This window comes from Nipponia nippon, unplaced genomic scaffold (assembly GCF_047370975.1).
Source record: "Nipponia nippon isolate SJK-2023a ecotype South Korea unplaced genomic scaffold, ASM4737097v1 scaffold_24, whole genome shotgun sequence".
In the NCBI taxonomy this organism is placed as follows: domain Eukaryota; kingdom Metazoa; phylum Chordata; class Aves; order Pelecaniformes; family Threskiornithidae; genus Nipponia; species Nipponia nippon.
The window spans coordinates 8,264,156-8,280,253 of NW_028262341.1; the positions used below are offsets into that span (position 1 = coordinate 8,264,156).

General features: G+C 55.7%; 3 protein-coding genes across 7 annotated transcripts in view; 1 reads left to right on the top strand and 2 right to left on the bottom strand.

Moving 5' to 3' along the window:
• Nucleotides 1-2,018, bottom strand: part of DCAF10 (DDB1 and CUL4 associated factor 10) — a 21,841-nt gene extending 19,823 nt beyond the window's left edge. The window contains exon 1 of one of the 2 annotated variants that reach the window (XM_087761563.1): nucleotides 1,566-2,018. In XM_087761563.1, coding sequence (XP_087617689.1) covers nucleotides 1,566-1,861 — 296 coding nt within the window. In that variant the 5' untranslated portion in view covers nucleotides 1,862-2,018. The remainder of the gene's footprint in view (nucleotides 1-1,565) is intronic. The other variant, XM_087761562.1, reaches the window with a different exon arrangement.
• A 243-nt stretch (nucleotides 2,019-2,261) lies between these two features.
• On the bottom strand, nucleotides 2,262-10,477 carry LOC104012540 (uncharacterized). Its single transcript, XM_087761574.1, has 5 exons — nucleotides 10,344-10,477; nucleotides 8,318-8,479; nucleotides 6,549-6,648; nucleotides 3,240-3,370; nucleotides 2,262-2,603 (listed from the first exon to the last, which is right to left on the bottom strand). The coding sequence occupies exons 1-5, from the start codon at nucleotides 10,392-10,394 to the stop codon at nucleotides 2,316-2,318; spliced, it is 732 nt and encodes a 243-aa protein (XP_087617700.1). The 5' UTR covers nucleotides 10,395-10,477; the 3' UTR covers nucleotides 2,262-2,315.
• A 142-nt stretch (nucleotides 10,478-10,619) lies between these two features.
• TRMT10B (tRNA methyltransferase 10B) lies at nucleotides 10,620-16,017 on the top strand. 4 transcript variants are annotated; one of them, XM_087761565.1, is made up of 8 exons: nucleotides 10,620-10,974; nucleotides 11,099-11,223; nucleotides 11,894-12,046; nucleotides 12,801-12,879; nucleotides 13,729-13,796; nucleotides 14,094-14,217; nucleotides 14,383-14,461; nucleotides 15,278-16,017. In XM_087761565.1, exons 1-8 carry the CDS (start codon nucleotides 10,629-10,631, stop codon nucleotides 15,282-15,284), a joined length of 981 nt encoding a protein of 326 aa, XP_087617691.1. In that variant the 5' UTR covers nucleotides 10,620-10,628; the 3' UTR covers nucleotides 15,285-16,017. The 4 variants fall into 4 exon arrangements, with proteins under 4 accessions (XP_087617691.1, XP_087617693.1, XP_087617692.1 ...); XM_087761567.1 differs by lacking the exon at nucleotides 14,383-14,461 and having other exon boundaries at nucleotides 10,620-10,775; nucleotides 10,866-10,986; nucleotides 11,045-11,223; XM_087761566.1 differs by lacking the exon at nucleotides 14,383-14,461 and having other exon boundaries at nucleotides 10,620-10,775; nucleotides 10,866-10,974.
• Nucleotides 16,018-16,098: the final 81 nt, after the last annotated feature.

The window sequence follows — 16,098 nt, forward strand, 5'->3', positions numbered from 1 at the left end:
GAGGAGGGAGGAAGGCGAAATGACACCTTTTGCCAGAAACTTGCAGAAATAATCTTAAACCACAGCCCAGTTGTACTGCTACTGCAGCTGACACTTTCTACACGGCTACAGAACATCCACATGTGGGTTTTTTTCCCATTCAGTCACTGTGGCGAAGGCAGTAGAGCAAATCCCACCTGGGCTCTTCGTACCGCATACAGCAGAGGACCCCGTGCCTTGGGGAACTTAACCACACCCGGCTGGGGATCTACAAAAGAAATCACTTTCCAGCCACAGCCACCCAAGAACAGTTTTGATAGTTTCTGGAGCTTAACTTTGTCCTCTTCAAAAAACGGAGCAACAAGTAAGGAGTTGAAACTTGGCTCTACAGCACAACCACGGCAAAATTGTCATGAGTTCAGATGTTCATGGAAAGCAGAACTCTGTTCTGATGAAAACGCACTGAAAACAGAAATGCTGACTAGCCATCAAGGGTAACAAAGATTTTAATTCTGACTATCCAAACTGAAAACACTGTTGAGACCGCCCTAGCTTGCAAGGTCTTTCTGCCAAGAACTTCACATACAAACATACTGCAAGGTACAAATATGCAAATATCTTTGAACTGAACTCTTTAGAATAAACTTCTCTTATTCTAAATGAGTCCAACTGTCACCTGCTTTTGTCTACGTTGTTACAGAAACGTGCAGCAGGACACCTCTGAACTCACCTGTCAGTGCAGACCCACAAAATTCAGGGAAGCCGAAACGAGTAAGTATCAATGAGCAAGGACTGCATTTCAAACAGACACTCAGACCTCTGAGGACATCTGACATCAACGCTCTGGCGAGTTAAAGAAGCGTTTCCACCGCTCTGCTCTCAACCTTGAGCCTCAGCTCACGTCTCCCCCCTCCCGCAGGGAGGCCGCGGAGGAGCCAGGAGCGCGGCCGGGCAGCGGGAAGCGCGCCCCGTCCAGGGGAGCCCCGTCTGTGACCGCTCTCCGCTCCACCCGTGCCGTCTGTGCCCGCCGCCCGCCACGCAGCCGCTAGCCCGGGGCCACACACCGCCCAGAGGGCTCACAACCTGCCGGGCTCACGGCCCGACGGCCCCGCAGCCGTCAGCGGGCAGGAGCGGCGGGGCGGGGCGGCCTCCGCGCCGCACCGAGGCCTCCTCCCGGGGCCCGGCGAGCCGAGACACCCCCCCCCCCCTCCGCCGCCTCGATGCTCCCCGCGCTGAGCCGCCTCCGGCCCCACGGTCCCCCCGCCGCGGGGGTACCGGCTCACGACAAACGGCGCCCCGCAGGCGGAGAGCGACGGGGCAGGGGGTCACCCGCCCTGCCCAGCCCCCGCGGCGCGGGGGGACGCTTCGGCGGCGCGCACACAGCCGCGCCCGGCTCGGCTCCTGCAGGCCGGGGCACCCCGCGGCCGAGCCAGCCGCTCCGCAGCGGGGCGGCAGCCGGGCGGCAGGGCGCCGTCCCGCCGCAGGCACCGCGGGCTCGGCTCTGCCCGCCCGGGCGGGGAGGCCAGCGCGGCGCCGGCGGGAGCGGAGGCAGGCAGCCGCGGGGGAGCCGGGAGCCCGGAGCCTACCCGTCCGGCGAGTACTCGAGGTTGAAGACGGCGCCGTGCGTGCGGGTGCTGAGGTACACGGAGTCGGCGGGCTGGATGGAGCCGTACAGCCCGGTCATGGCGCGGAAGGTGTCCCGCGCCGGGTCCACGGCGGCGCTGCGGCCCAGGCAGCGGCCGCGCAGCCACCCGAACAGGCCGCCCCCCGGCACCGCCCGCGGGGAGGCGGGCGGCAGCGCCGGCTCCATGCCGCCGGGCGAGCCGGGCCCCGGGGCCGCCGGGCCGCCGGCGCTCCCCTTCCCGGGGGCCTCCGCGCTCATCGCTCGCCGGGCGCGGGCACGGCCGGGCCGCGCCGCGCCGCCGCCTGCCCTCCGCCGGCCGCACCGCGCCTGCGCGCCCCCGCCCCGCCCGGGCCCCGTGACCGCCGCCCTGCGCTGGGGCGGCAGCGGCGGGCGGAGCCGCGCCCCCGGCCCCGGGAAGGGCAAAGCCCCGGTGAGCCGCCGGGAGCCGGCAGGGAGCAGCGGGGCGGCAGGTGGCACCGTCACCCAGCGAGCTCGTTACCTGCACGGCCAGCGCCCAGACCGACGCTGTGCTCCTCCAGCGGCGCCGGGAGCCAGCCAGACGTCAGCGAGGAAAAGGGAAGCCCACCATCCCTCGGGGCTGCGATCGGGCGTTAACTTTTTAAACCCTTTTACACGCTCAGAAATAAGCCACGCTAGCTTGAGAATTAAGAACTCAATCGATCTTTCGGACGCGTAGGCATCAGAGGCCGCGTCAGGCGTGCTCAGCTTCCTCCTTCTCCTTCTCTCCGCGGGGCATCCTGCCCATGGTGTAGAATTCCTTGTTTGGGCGCAGGTCGATATAATGAGCTATGCGATTAGACATAGCAAAAAAAGCAGAAATCATGCCTATGTCCCAGGCGTCTTCACGGTCAAAACCATGCCTCTCCAGCTTCTGGAAATGCTCTTCAGTGATGTTATCGGCTCGACAGACTGCAAGAGCAAACTCCAGCATGGCCAGGTCCCGGTCACTCAGGTCAGCCAGTTTCCAGTTCACAATGACCTGTGAGAAGGCAGAAACCAGAGGTAGCACCGATGGACCCAGCGAACTCTCTAACTGGCGGGCCACCTTCTTTGCTCTGCAAACCAAAGAGATGGCGGTACACGGGCTCTTACTCAGCACCCAAACCAGACGTCCTGGCTACCATCAGACAAAAGACTCATATCTTTTCCCACCCTTCTCATCTTGGGGACTGTGGCAGTTTTGCTGAGCAGGCTATGGAGGAGTTCTTGAAACAGGACCCAACGCCGCCAAGATGCTGCAAGCTCCCCGTTGGCAGCAAGTTCCTCCACAGACCAGATTAAAACAGCAAAGAACGTGGGCAGCAGAATGAATGCTCTGAAGATCAACCATCCCTCCCCATATCTTGCTTGGAAGGTGGATGAGGATACACAGACCCCCACCTTGAGGTCCTACCCCCCCGGTCTGACGGCTCACCCATAAACGTAGTAAGCCAGGTATTCAGTTAGGGCCCCAGATATGTCAAAATTGCTCACGATTGCTGGGAACCACATAGATCAAAGGTTCAAAATGCAGATTAAGGATCAAAAATTCAGGTGAGAAAGCAGACACGTGAGAGGGCCGTTACCACCTCCCGAGCGAAGGAGGTGGGGCGCACGCTGTTGTAACCCCACTGACCTGGTCAGCCAGCGCCGGCTGCTTGGAATATATCCGATGAAGTGCTCCATGTGCAACCACACAGTAGGGACATCTGTTCACAACACTTGTAGCCACAATTATGAGCTCTTTGTCTGCCTTGCTGAGTCGCCCTATGGGGACAGCAAAAGATTTGGCACACTTTGCTGTTAAAAATGTCCACCACAGCAAGTACCACTGGGGAAACAGGGAGGGGAGGGCTCTGGGTACAAGCTGCCTGCAGTTACCACCCAGAAGACAGATCTCCAGAGAGCATGCAGTGAGACACTACAACCAAAGCTCCTAGATGACAGGCAAGGGGTAACAGTTTTACACTGAAAGACGGTAGGTTTAGATTGGACATAAGGTGAAAATGTTTTATGATGAGGGTGGTGAGACACTGGTACAGGCTGTCCAGAGAAGTTGTGGAGGTCCCACCCCTCAAGTGTTCACGATCAGGCTGGATGGGGCTTTGAGCACCCTGATCTAGTGAAAGACATCCGGGCCCGTTGCAAGGGGAGCATTGACTAGAAGGTCTTTAAAGGCCCCTTCCAACCCAAACCATTCTGTGATTCTATGATCATCCATGTGACCAATTTACCTGGATAGTTGCTCGTGAGGCACCTAATTAGGATGAAGGACAGGAGATTTGGTCAACAGGGAAACAACAATTTGACATAACAGGAAAACTCAGAGGAGCAAAATTACTTGCTCACTGAGTAGGAAGCTCAGTTGGTACTTCTCTGTGTGCGTCTCAGAGGCAAACGGCTAAGGAGGGTGTTGCCTGTTCTTCCTCTGATGCTTTATTGCTGCTTTTACAGAAAAGCGCAGTGTTCTAAACCCCACTAAGTAGGTTTCAGCAAGTAAACATTATTGGCAGCTTTGGAAGGCAGAAAGAAAAAAACCAAAAGGAACAATGAGGTACCCTAGGACTGGGGCTTTGCGAACTTCTAGTGACGACCAGACAGACAAACCACAACTTCTACAGAGTGTCTAGCCCTGTGACTGCACTAAAGAAGCTGTGGAAAAGAAGGCTGTGCTTTGTTGTACTCAGAATCAATCCTAATCATTTTCATAAACAGCTTCACTACAGGACTGTGCACAGGATCTGAAGAACCTACCTGGCTGCGTACCAGCACTCACACTCTTTGCCTTTTTTAAGATAATTAGCAGCAGGGTTTTTTCATAACTACACTTCACAGGGAAGGTCAGGATCCCTCTTCCTTCCCACAAAAGCTACTGTTTTACTGGACTTCAAAAATATTTCCATAAAACCAGTGTCTTCTAAGAGCATGAAAGATACTACTAAAACCTCCTGGGTAAAGAGGAATCAGGAGAGGAGGCCTTCGTGCTCTGGTTGGTGGCAATGTCGTGATACTGCAGGAGAGATGCTGAAAAGGGTGGGATCCAAAATAGTCCTACTCTTCAAGTCAAAAACGAAGCATGGGAATGAGAAGGGAAAAACAGACCCTGATAGAGCTAGGGGCAGGGCTTCATTCCAGCAGCACAAGCAGAGCAGAAAGCTGCACACAGAGACTGCATGTACCGTGTCGTGTGGGAGAGGCCTAAGGCTGCACTCCTCACTGCCTCTAGATCTTGCCAAGACACTCCTCCTGAGACCCCATCTCCCATAAGCAGGAGGAGCAGTCTACTTGCGCCAGCTTATTTTACAAAATCCTGGTTTTACTAATGTACCTTCAGAGCAAAAGCAACGAGAACAGGCCCCTCGGTACCCTGTACCACGGGAAGTATAAGAGAGGAACAGGCAGCCCTCAAACTGCATTTCCTCAAAGGCTGAAGAGCCGTGCAGAGCTCCCTACAGCCCTGCCAGTGGCACGGCTGCAGCCAGCCCTCCCTCACCTGCACACTGGGGCACCCAGAGGCTGCCTGCTGCACAGGTGTCCCAGTGTGCAGCAAGCACCTCGGTCCTCTCCCTGCTGCTGCAGGGTACAGACAGCACTGGGTTCAAAGTCCCCAGCGCAGCGCGTCAGGGCGCAGAGGGCACAGCCTCCCTCACACAGATTTTGCACGCTGCTTGTGGGCAGCTCGTCACCAAGAACTGTTGTGAAGGAAGAGCTGCAGGCAGGCTCAGCAAGGACCTGCCCCTCCCTTGGGAGCTGTTTTATGCTGGGCCCTTGGCTGTGACCCCACCTGAGCCATGCTGTGGCTGCAGTGCCTGGCTGTGTATCCCTGCTGGTCTGGAACCTGACTGACCCCCCAGGTAGCTTTCTGGCTTGATCTTGGATCTGCTTTGTCCCCATGGACTTGGCTGGGCAGTCTGTTCCAATGCCTAACCACTCTCTCTGTGAAGAAATTTTTCCTAACACCTCATCTAAATCTCCCCTGGCGCAGCCTGAGCCCATTTCCTCTCATCCTATCACTTGTTACTTGGGAGAAGAGACCGACCCCCACCTCGCTACAGCCTCCTTTCAGGCAGTTGTAGAGAGCAATAAGGTCTCCCCTCAGCCTCCTCTTCTCCAGGCTAAACAACCCCAGCTCCCTCAGCCGCTCCTCATAAGACTTGTGCTCCAGACCCTTCACCAGCCTCGTTGCCCTTCTCTGGACACGCTCCAGCACCTCCATGTCCTTCTTGGAGTGAGGGGCCCAAAACTGAACACAGCACTCAAGGTGCAGCCTCACCAGTGCCGAGTACAGGGGCACTGTCACCTCCCTGGTCCTGCCGGCCACACTGTTCCTGATACAAGCTAGGATGCCATTGGCCCTCTTGGCCACCTGAGCACACTGCTGGCTCATGGTCAGGTGGCTGTCAACCAACACCCCCAGGTCCTTTCCTGCCAGGCAGCTCTCCAGCCATTCCTCCCCCAGCCTGTAGCGTTGCATGGGGTTGTTGTGACCCAAGTGCAGGACGCGGCACTGAGCCTTGTTGAATCTCATGCAGTTGGCCCCGGCCCATCGGTCCAGCCTGTCCTGGTCCCTCTGCAGGGCCTTCCTACCCTCCAGCAGATCGACACTTCCACGCAGCTTGGTGTCATCTGCAAACTTACTGAGGGTGCACTCAATCCCCTCATCCAGATCATCAGGCAGCAGCCTGTCCATCCTTTGTGGATGACAGCGAGTCAGCAGAGCTTGGCTTGAGAGCTGCTTTTTAGCCACAAGCTAAGGAGTATGAAGCTGGATGCAATACGAGCAAAGCTAGAAGCAGCTGCGCAGTTCCAGCCTCTGCCAGCTGTCATTATGGGCTGGGAGAAGGTACAGCAAGGCAATACATCTGAGGATGTCAGAGATGTCACTTCTAGCAACTTTTTGCATCTACAAAGGGAAGGGCAGTTTTGAGGTGGTTGTATTGTTTACCTGTGTCTTTGTTCATAATGGCGTTGTAATAAGCAAAAAAAGCTCTGAATTCAGCAGGTCGGTGTGACATGGCTTTGAACACATTGGGCAGAAATCCAGTCTGTCCAAGGAAAAAGAAAAACAAGTCAAGAACTGTAACTTAACACAGAGCACAGAGGGCAACATCAATGCACTAGGCTTAGAGAATTTGTTAGCACAGCACTGCTGGGGAATCTCTGCAGACACATTCACTTGTACTTTGAGCCCACTTACACATATGACTGAACATGTAACGACGTGGTTCTCAATTAGGTGTTGCTGCAGTTTCATAGCATGACTGATAGCCCTGCTCGCTTCAGCCACAGCAGTGATGACCACAGTCACATCGGCAAGCTCCTTTCCCAACTGAGAGGCTGTCTCCACTTGGTCTCCCTGCACAGACGCTGCCATGCCCATTTGACCATCCTAAACCTTCTGTAACTCTTCCCTCCAAGCTTACGGGACGCAAGACAAGGCTGACCCAATCCAAACAGCATGCCGTTTGAGGTGCTGGCACACAATGGATGTATATGCTGGCATAACAATGCTGCTCTACTTCTCTCCCCTTTCTGCCCCCGAAAATTGCCAATGCCCAGTCCATCTCTGTGATGGTGTGCAGGACTGCCTTTCCCAGAGAATCGCTTGCTGCCTCTCATGTGCCAGATCAGCCAATGCAGCATCCACCTGTGCCTCGGTCCCGGCAGCCGGCATTTATTAGCAGGGGTTCAGCCTCAGTGCCTGCCTGCCCACTGCAGTTCTAAACAGTCTGGGTTCACTGTGATTGTGCTAACTGCCCGCAGGCTCCATCAGCTTACCAACTGCTGTTCTGTGGAGTGTTTATGCAAAAGGAGAGTAGCCCAGGTGTCACAGACCCCTCTGGCAACCTCCCTCCACTGCCACACAGTTGCCTGTGCCTTCCTCCTGTCTCACACGTCTGTTTTTTGTTAGGTAACCAAGGAGAGGCTGTTCCCTCTTCGTCCACAACCCATTAGTTTACTTAGGAACCTCTGGCAACAGAGGTTGGCAGCACTGTGTGGATATCCAAGTCTGCTAGGTTGATTGGATCCTATACATAGGTCTTTGCTGACCCCTTCAGTGGGCCGACACACAGGGGTTTGCGTCACAGTATGTGAAATTTGAGCTGACTTTTCCTCCGTACATCATATTTACTCTCAAGTCCGCTGACTCCTTTCATTATTACGCAAACTTCATGGGGGCCACTGCAACGGTAGCAGAGCACAGATTTAACAGGCTGACAGGAAGGATAGGGAGGGATGGACTGGCACTCCCCTGAGAAAAAGCTCTTGGAAGAGAGAAGTCTCCACAGAGCTGTGGCTGGTGAGTGTTTTAGCCATCAGGAAGGACTGTGTGGCATTACTTCTCCGCAACAGCGGGGAAGGAAACTTGTCCAATTCCTTCTTTTTCCCCTTATACACAGTTCTCCATTAGGCTTACTGTTCTGCCACTGTGCAGCCCGTTTAGCTTTGGAGAAGAAAAAGTCAAAGCTCAAAAGCAGAAGTACCCCCTGAGCCTTTTAATACGGTCATCAAAACAGCTCCTTCCATTTTTTTCTCCATTAAAAGAATTAAAAGCACTCCTAATAGTGTCTCAAGTAAACACAGATGCTCTCCCAGGAAAACAAATACATTTCAGTGTTCCAGCTAACCCCGCGCACAAGATTGCATCTGATAATACCCACTAGTCTCACGGACCCTTTCCACTGACAGAGTTTTGCAGCACAACTCCTTTACCTTCATTTCTACTTCCTCCATGAGCTCCACGATGTCATAAGGCATGTCTTTCTTATTGGGTACCGGGTACCGCCCAACAGGTCTTGCAGCGCTCTCATCCTTGGTGCTGTATGCCACCCAGGGCCGCCTCCGGAGTCCCCCTGAGGCTAGGAGAGACAGAAGCTGGGGAGAAAGGAGGGAGAAAAGTTTGTTATTTGGAAAGACGCATATCATCTCAGCAGCCTGGGGAAGGAGGACTTTTCCTCAGCTACTCCTGCTTTTCTGACAGGACTCAGGGGCACCTCGGCCACTGTAAGCCACTCGCTGCTTCGTTAGCGGGGCAGTCGGTGCTCTGGGAGAGAAAACCCAAGTCCCATTCCTGGCTGCAGCCCTAAGCTGTTGTGTGGGCATCTGGCAAGCACCACCTGCCCTTGCACCCCCCATGCACCATCTCAGCTGCAGCTCCTTGCAGTCCTCACCAGCCATGGACCAGCCCATCCGCACCAACACTGAACCTGCAGCATCTCCCAAGCTTAAAAGGTGTTTCCCAACCATCTGCACACAGCAACATCGCACAGACACCCAGCAGCGGCCCTAACAGATCTCCTTCAACAAAGGAGCATGAAGAATAGATTCAAGGCCTTTTTTTTCTGCCAACCAGCCTTTCCACAGGCAAAGCCACCTTCCCTCCTGCAGAACAATCAGAGGCACCAGAATCAGGCCTTCTGGAGGCCTGAAGCAAAGAGTGTTCTTACGCCACAGGCACTGGAAAGGGCTTAGTACTGACAAGACTGTATCACCCTTTGTAACGCTCCAGTACTGTAAGAAGTTGTGGCCTTGCAGTGTCTAGGCTATAGGCCTTGTTAGCTCTTCAGCTGTGTTGCAAAGGGCTTTACGAAAGCAGCTGCACCTTACAGAGGGGTGGGCTGGGCCAGAGAGCAGAGTGACTCGGCGTTGGGCAGTTGGTGCAGGTATGGGAGCAGAGCCCGGGAGTGCTGGCGCCCTGCTCGGAAGATGCCTCGAGCCTCCTCCCAGCTCTCAGGCACACACCACAGCAGTTCTGAACGCTCCCAGGAACACTGCGTGATCCCATCACCCCCACCACCGCGTGGTGTCCCACACAGTTTTGGGGTGAAAACTAAACCTGTTGGATCATACATTGTCCGGGTGTTCTTGCTCGGCATACACTTGAGTTCTGGCCTGAAACACTAACACGCTACTGCGGCATAAACGAGTAACAATGATAACCGGGGCAGAGACACCTCAGCTTGCTGCTATGAGGAAGGATGACGCTGAAACAGCTGTACGTGCTGTACCAGAACGCATCCAGGTACCACCTATGAAAACGACGAGAAAAACACTAAAGCAAGTATAAACAGGAAAACCATCCCAGAAATGAAACTTCTGAGGATAAATGCAAAAATACACTGGCATGCAACAGGTAGCGTTAGGGCCACTGAAAGCAAGGATTTCCACCACATAAAGGTCCGCTGTGGACCCGGCTCAAAACCAGAGCAAACCTGTATACATCAACGCAAACATCTGGCAGGTTTTCCTCTCTGTCGCTGGAAGAAAAAGCGTTAGGACCGGAGGACGCAGGAGCAGCAGCCTCACGGCGGGACGGCGCACACGATTCACCCTCCGTTTGCGATGGCGCCTGACGCCCCGAGGGAAAAGGAGAAACCGCCAAGGGGTGGGAGCCGCTGGCCTCGACGAGACCCGACGGCTCCCTGGAGGCCGCAGCCAGCGTGGCCAGCGAGCCGCTGCCGCTGCCCCCGCCGAGGGCCCGGCTGCCGCCGCCGGGGCGAACCCCTCAGCGGGCACCGAGCCACCCCCCGGCCCGGAGCGCTCGGGGCCGCGCTCGGCGGCTGCCCGGGGGGACGGGGCAGGAGGCGGCAGCGCCCCGGGGCCCCCGCCCGCCGCCTTCGGCCCGGAGCCGCCCTCCCCGTCGCCCGCTGCCCCGGCCCCGCGGGGCGGCTCCTCCCGCCCGGAGCGTTCCCCACCCCCGCCCTCCCCGGCCGGGGCCCCGGGCCGAGCCCCTACTCACGGGCGGGCAGGCGGGGCGCAGCCGCAGGCCGCGCAGCAGGGAGCCGCTCATGGCCCGTCCTCCCCTCGCCGGCCGCCGGGCAGGGGCGGCGGGGCGGGCGCAGCCGGGCGGGGCACGGCCTGGGCCGCCTCCCTGCCGTCAGCGCTGGGGAACGGCCGGGGCGCTGAGGCGGGGAGACGCCGCGGGCGCCTGAGGCCCTGCGCGCCGCCCGCCCCGACCTCGCCCGAGCACGACCGTCCCGGCCCCGCCCAGCCCCGCTCGGCTCCGGAGGGGAAAGCGGCGGCGATGGCGGGCGGCGGCGATGGCGGCTGCCCGTCGGCGGAGCCTGAGGGGGAGGCGGCGGTAGCCTGCGAGGCCCTCCGTCTGCTGCGGATCGAGCCCTCGGCCGTCGGCCCCAGCGCGGGGCGGGCGGGCGGCGCGGCGCGGTGCTCGGTAGGTGCCGCGGGCCGGGCCGGGTCCGGTCCCGCTCGGGTCGCCGCCGGCGGGAGGCCCGCAAGGCCTGAGGTCCCGCTGCTCCCACAGAGGAACGTGCTGCGGAAGCGGAGGCGCTGGGAGCGGGTCCTGGCGGCGAAGAGGGGGAAGCGGCGGCAGGAGCGGGAGAGGAGCAGGGCCCGGCGGGCCCAGGGCCCAGGTGAAGGGCGGCGCGGCGCGGAGCGGCCCCGCCGAGGGGCTGCTGGCCGGGGGACGGGGGCTCGGCCGAGGCCCTGCGGCCCCGCCGGGTGCCGGGGCTGCCCTCTGTCTGCTCTGCCTCCCAGGGGCTGCCAGCCGGGACGGCGGGAGGGCCTCGGCCGCCCTCGTGAAGGAACGGCTTCTGGAGGCCCGGGCGTCGGGGCCGCGGCTCTGCGTGGACCTCGGCGTGGCGGACCGCATGTCGCAGAAGGTACGGGGGCCCCTGCCCGCTACGCCCGTCTGCACCCGTGCTGCCGCTGCCCGCCAGCACGGTCCCTCTCCAGGGTCTGGAAACTTCTGAGAGGTCCTGGGGACGTGCCCCGTCGCAGCCTTGGCAGGGCCTGGTGGCTGCTCGTGTCATCCGTCTGTCCCTCTCCGCTTCTGCCCTGGAAGGCGTCCTGCCCTGTGCTGGTTCTGGAAGGTGCTCTTTGCAGGGAGGGAGCAGAGAGGAGCCCTCTGAAACAGGGCTGAGGGAGAGGAGGAGGTGGCTGGGGCAGGTCACTGGTTTGTTCTGGCTGTGCTGGGAAACTAAGAAACCCTCCAGCTCACCTAGAGCCGGGGTGCGTGAGAGTGCACGCACAGCCGCTCTTCTGAGCTCAGCGTCTTTGGCGATGCTGGTCCCTCCAGTCTCTGCCTGTCCCTCCACCCCCCGGCCTGCGCGTGGCTGCCCGGTCTCCAGCACTGGCTGGCTGCACACCCAGCCTACTGGGTTTCCTTGAGATCCAGAGGCAGCTGAGCTGTGCTCCCCGGGAACACCCTTTCCAGAGCCTCAGCAACCAGCCAGCGACACGGGTGTGATGGATATCTGCAGGCCCTGAATGGAGCTGTGTTACCCCCTGCCCCTAGACTTGTGGGTCACTGTGCTTGTTATTTGTTGGAAGGAAACAAGCCGCCTCGCCTCCCAGATCAGGAGACTCTACGGAGCAAACAGGCGGGCTCAGAAGCCGTTTTGGCTCTGTCTGACGGAGTTTGTGGTGGGCTCGTTGATCTACGAGGAGTGTTTTCGCATGAACGATGGCTTCTCCAATTATTTGGTAAGGGTTTCTGACCACAGTGTTTTCAAGGCTCGTAGCACCCTGCGGCCACAGTGCTCGCCCTCAGTGTTGACCCAGGACAGGCTGAGGGGGGCTCGGGTGGTGGGAATGCAGTTCAGTGACAGTGGTTAAGGTCAGATCTTCTTGCAGGAGACAAGAACTGACAGATAATGGAGCGATGTGCAAGGCCGTCTGGTTAGAGCTCATGTCCCTGCTGCCTGTGGGAGAGGAATTCCTTCTCCAGATGCTACTTGTGCAAAGAGACCTGTGACGCTGGGACAGGCAGACACATAAGCTTGGTCAGGCTTTGGGCAGGTCATGTGTTCCTGGCCTGGGTTTTTGTACCGAGCTTGGTCTGACTGGAGCATGACACCCGCACTTAGAGGTTATGACAGGGACATGGAGTCGTGTGTTCTACAGTAACAGTGAGGGGAGAAAACCACCTGAAGTGGAGATTCCTGAATCTCTCAAGAATTAGAATCTCATTTAAAATTTGGTAATTATTGCTGATCTCCCTCCCTCAAACCACATCTAGGAATTTTGATGAGAATTTAATGGATCTTGAGATATGTATCATTCCGTGCCCATACAGAAACATTTTCCAAGTTAAAAAAAATACTCTATCTGCAGGAGTTTAAACACCCAAGACAGTAGTGTCAGTTCCAGTATATTTCTGTGTCTGAGAGTGGGTTTTGCTCTGGCAGATGGAGTTTGGGCTAATGGGCTTCTTCTCTTCCTGTCTTGTATTTTTCAGATGGATACAACTCAAGAAAGTTACCTGGACCTGTTTCCTTTAGATATAATTGTTTACCTCACTCCTGACTCTGAGAATGGTAAATATTTTACTTGCTTTAGGCACAGGGGAACTAGGGCAAAAGGTTGATTTTTAAGCTTTTCTTTTCGAGACTATTTCATACTTCAGGTGATTCAATTCCAAGCATTCACTGTCTCAAATTGCATGAGATACACTGTGTACTTAGGTCTCATGCTAAATCTATTCATATCTTGGTCTGTTTTGACAGGGAATGAGGTTTCGAGGCAGGGCTGTGTGTGATCTGCAGCAGACTTAAAACCTGCGTGTAGACCCTTTGCAGTCTGTAATACTACAAAGTGGCAAAGTGCAGATGCTGTGGCAGTTTTGAATACAGTCTCAGTTATATCTTTCTCTGAAATAACACAGGAGCTACAACATTCCCTTTATTGCTTAATTTGCTGCTGTGTTTATTTTCTCCTTCCATTTCTAACTGGCCACAGGTTCCTGGGATCATAGGATCGTAGATCCCTTTCTTGTTTTATGCAAGTGCCTTACTCATAAAGAATCTGCTAAGGGTGGGGGAAGGTTTTAGTAGGTGGCCTTGATAGTGGGAAGGCGTCTGCAGAGTAGATTGGGATCCGACTGACCAGATCAGCCACATCTCAGAACGGTTAAAGGGAGCAATGTATGGTATCTCTGGCACTCGGTGCTTTCAGCCTACGTCTGATCTCCCCCTTTCAGTCTGCCTGGGGGTTCAGGCAGACACTTCTGTCTCTGAAGCCTCAGCCTCCTTCACGGTCCAAGGCTCCAGGGTGATGGGTGACTCTGGCCACAGCTTTCTCATGGAAGTGGGGTCTTGCATGGGGAATGGCGTAGCGCAGGATTTTACTGTTCTGTGGTGGTGAGCAAGTGCTTATCTTGTTTCTAGTCCTTGAAGATATTGATCCAAAGAAAGTGTACGTCCTTGGAGGCCTGGTGGATGAAAGTATTCACAAGGTGGGTAGTAGCCTGTTGGAATCTGAAGGTGCTGGCTGCCCCAGTCTCTCATGAGAGCAGAGACATCCCACTGGTAGCACCCACTGCTGCTGCTGCCTCAATTTGAGACATCACTATGGTGCTACCATCTGTTTTTCCTCAAGGTTCTGCCTGGATCCAGTACCAGGCTGAGAGAGACTGCAGCAGTCTGGGTGAAATGAGCCCTAGGGCAGTTTTCGGCTTCGTAGCTGCTTGTACCCAAAATGATATGCATGCTATGCATGTGCAAGTTTGGACACCTTGTTCTTTCCCTTGCAGAAGCTGACTCTGCAAAGGGCGCAGGAGCAGTCCTTGCAAACAGCCCGCCTCCCCATTCGCGAGTACATGGTGAAAAACGTTAACACCAAGAACTACCACTCAGAGACGCTGGCAATTAATCAAGGTGAGAGGCAGAGCCATGTCCTGTCACTTGCCTGGGCTGGAGGAGGGGGGTGGCTATCAAGCAGCAGAATTTTCAAAATGGAGGCCTGGTGCTGTGTAATGGGGGAAAACACTGAGAGCAGAGGTTTCTCTTACTAGGTTTTATCCTTGCTGGCCCTGTTTTAAGGTCTTGTGTGCTTCTCTGGAGCAGCCCATTCTTGGAGGAGCAGGGCTTGCATCACCCTTGCTTTGCACAAAGCAGTGAGGTTAGTGTGGGGAGATGTGAGGAGGGTGCTGTTGCTGCAAGTCTCACAAGGTCCCAGGCAAGGGAGAAGGACAGAAGTTGTCAGGCCTGTGTCGGACTCAGGTGAGGTTTAACACGCCAGGGTGGGGTGTTGGTGCGCTATACCAGTGTGATGGCTCCATCTCATGACCATGGGCTGGGCCACCTGCTCACATCGGTGGATGTGCCCATGTTCCTCCACCTCTGCTGGCAGTCTGTGGCTTTGTAATGTGAACACCTCTCTGCTAGGGACTACGGAGGGACTCGTGTCCTAGGCCAGCCCTAGTAAGCTGTTATCTCTGGCATGAGGACTTTGTTGCCATCTCTGTCAGCACAAGGCAGAGAAGGTGGCGGAGGGCTCTGCAGAGCACCAAGCTTAGCTGCTAGAGACCACTGTGCATCCCAAGGGAGCCCTGATGTGGAGACACGGAATCTGAGAAGCAGTGGTGGAAGCACAGTGGGTATGACCCAGCATGGGTGTTCTGCCATCAGCAGCACAGATGGGCAGTACTGGTTAGTCAAAACGGTGATTGGAGGCACCTTGCTTTCGGTGACACAACTTCTTTTCCTAGCCAGAGCTCCACAAAGCCATCTTCAAAATAGTTGTCTGCTCCTAGATAAGCTGCTTCAAGCAGGTGCTCGTCAGATGTTACATGAGAGGGAATGCAGACCCCATACTAACCTTCTCTGGCGTCAGCTATGATCGTTTCCTGATGTTTTGCAGCCAGTGGGGTGCGTTATTAATAGCTTGCTATTGATACCGGTATCACAGCATTGTACATCTCTCTGTTCCTGACAGTTTTTGATGTCTTGTCAACTTACTATGAGACCCGAAGCTGGCCAGCAGCCTTGAAAGCTGGAGTCTCTTCTGGAAAAGGCTATGTGCTACCAGATACAGTGAAATAAGTGGAAATACCTCAGCGTGACAATGCACAAGAAAACTCTTTATTTTGTGATGTTAAGGAGCTGTGCAGACAAGAGAGGCAAACTCCAAATTTCAAGCAGAGGCACCAGCAAGAATGTGCATAGAGAAGACAGCTCTGCTTAAATCTTGTTTAAGGACCTTGTCAAGAGTGACACATTCTACCTCAGCAGTACGATGATGGAAATTACTTTTCCCCTTGAACAGAAAACAAAAGCCGATGGAGCCCTGGGATCAAGTGAAAACTGACAGGAATTCAGTCTCACTTCTTTGCAGATGCTTGTTAAGAGTGTTTCTGACTCTTGCATCTACACTTTTTCTGGGACAGGGAGGAGAGCTTTAAGGTATTTCTTTCATCTGGGTTAAACAGTAAGTAAGGTGAGGTTAGAATTGCAAAGCTCACTGGGGAGGAAAATTCCTTCCCAGGGAAAAGGACAGTGCTGTTCCAACTGGGAAACACAAGATGGGAAGTGATGCGCCAGTGGATAAACAGTTCCCAGGTGCGCCATGTCCTAACAACTTTAAACCAGTTGAATTGAAGACTTGGTGAGTTGTTGAAGCCTATAGCTAATCCTGTGCATCTAATCTAAAATAAAACGTTTACTCTTAAACTCCCATTGCATCCTTACCGTTACTGATGCATGCACGGTACATCATCACACACCGATGTGTGAAGTTCACGAATGCCGACGTTCCTC

Coding starts and splice junctions, on each gene's coding strand:
- LOC104012540 (XM_087761574.1), bottom strand. CDS start 10,394: ATGAGCGGCTCCCTGCTGCGCGGCCTGCGGCTGCGCCCCGCCTGCCCG. Junction 8,480..10,343: donor TGCGCCCCGCCTGCCCGCCC/GTGAGTAGGGGC, acceptor CTTTCTCCCCAG/CTTCTGTCTCTCCTAGCCTC. Junction 3,371..6,548: donor CATTATGAACAAAGACACAG/GTAAACAATACA, acceptor CTGTCCCCATAG/GGCGACTCAGCAAGGCAGAC.
- TRMT10B (XM_087761564.1), top strand. CDS start 10,629: ATGGCGGGCGGCGGCGATGGCGGCTGCCCGTCGGCGGAGCCTGAGGGG. Junction 12,880..13,728: donor CACTCCTGACTCTGAGAATG/GTAAATATTTTA, acceptor TCTTGTTTCTAG/TCCTTGAAGATATTGATCCA. Junction 13,797..14,093: donor TGGATGAAAGTATTCACAAG/GTGGGTAGTAGC, acceptor TTTCCCTTGCAG/AAGCTGACTCTGCAAAGGGC.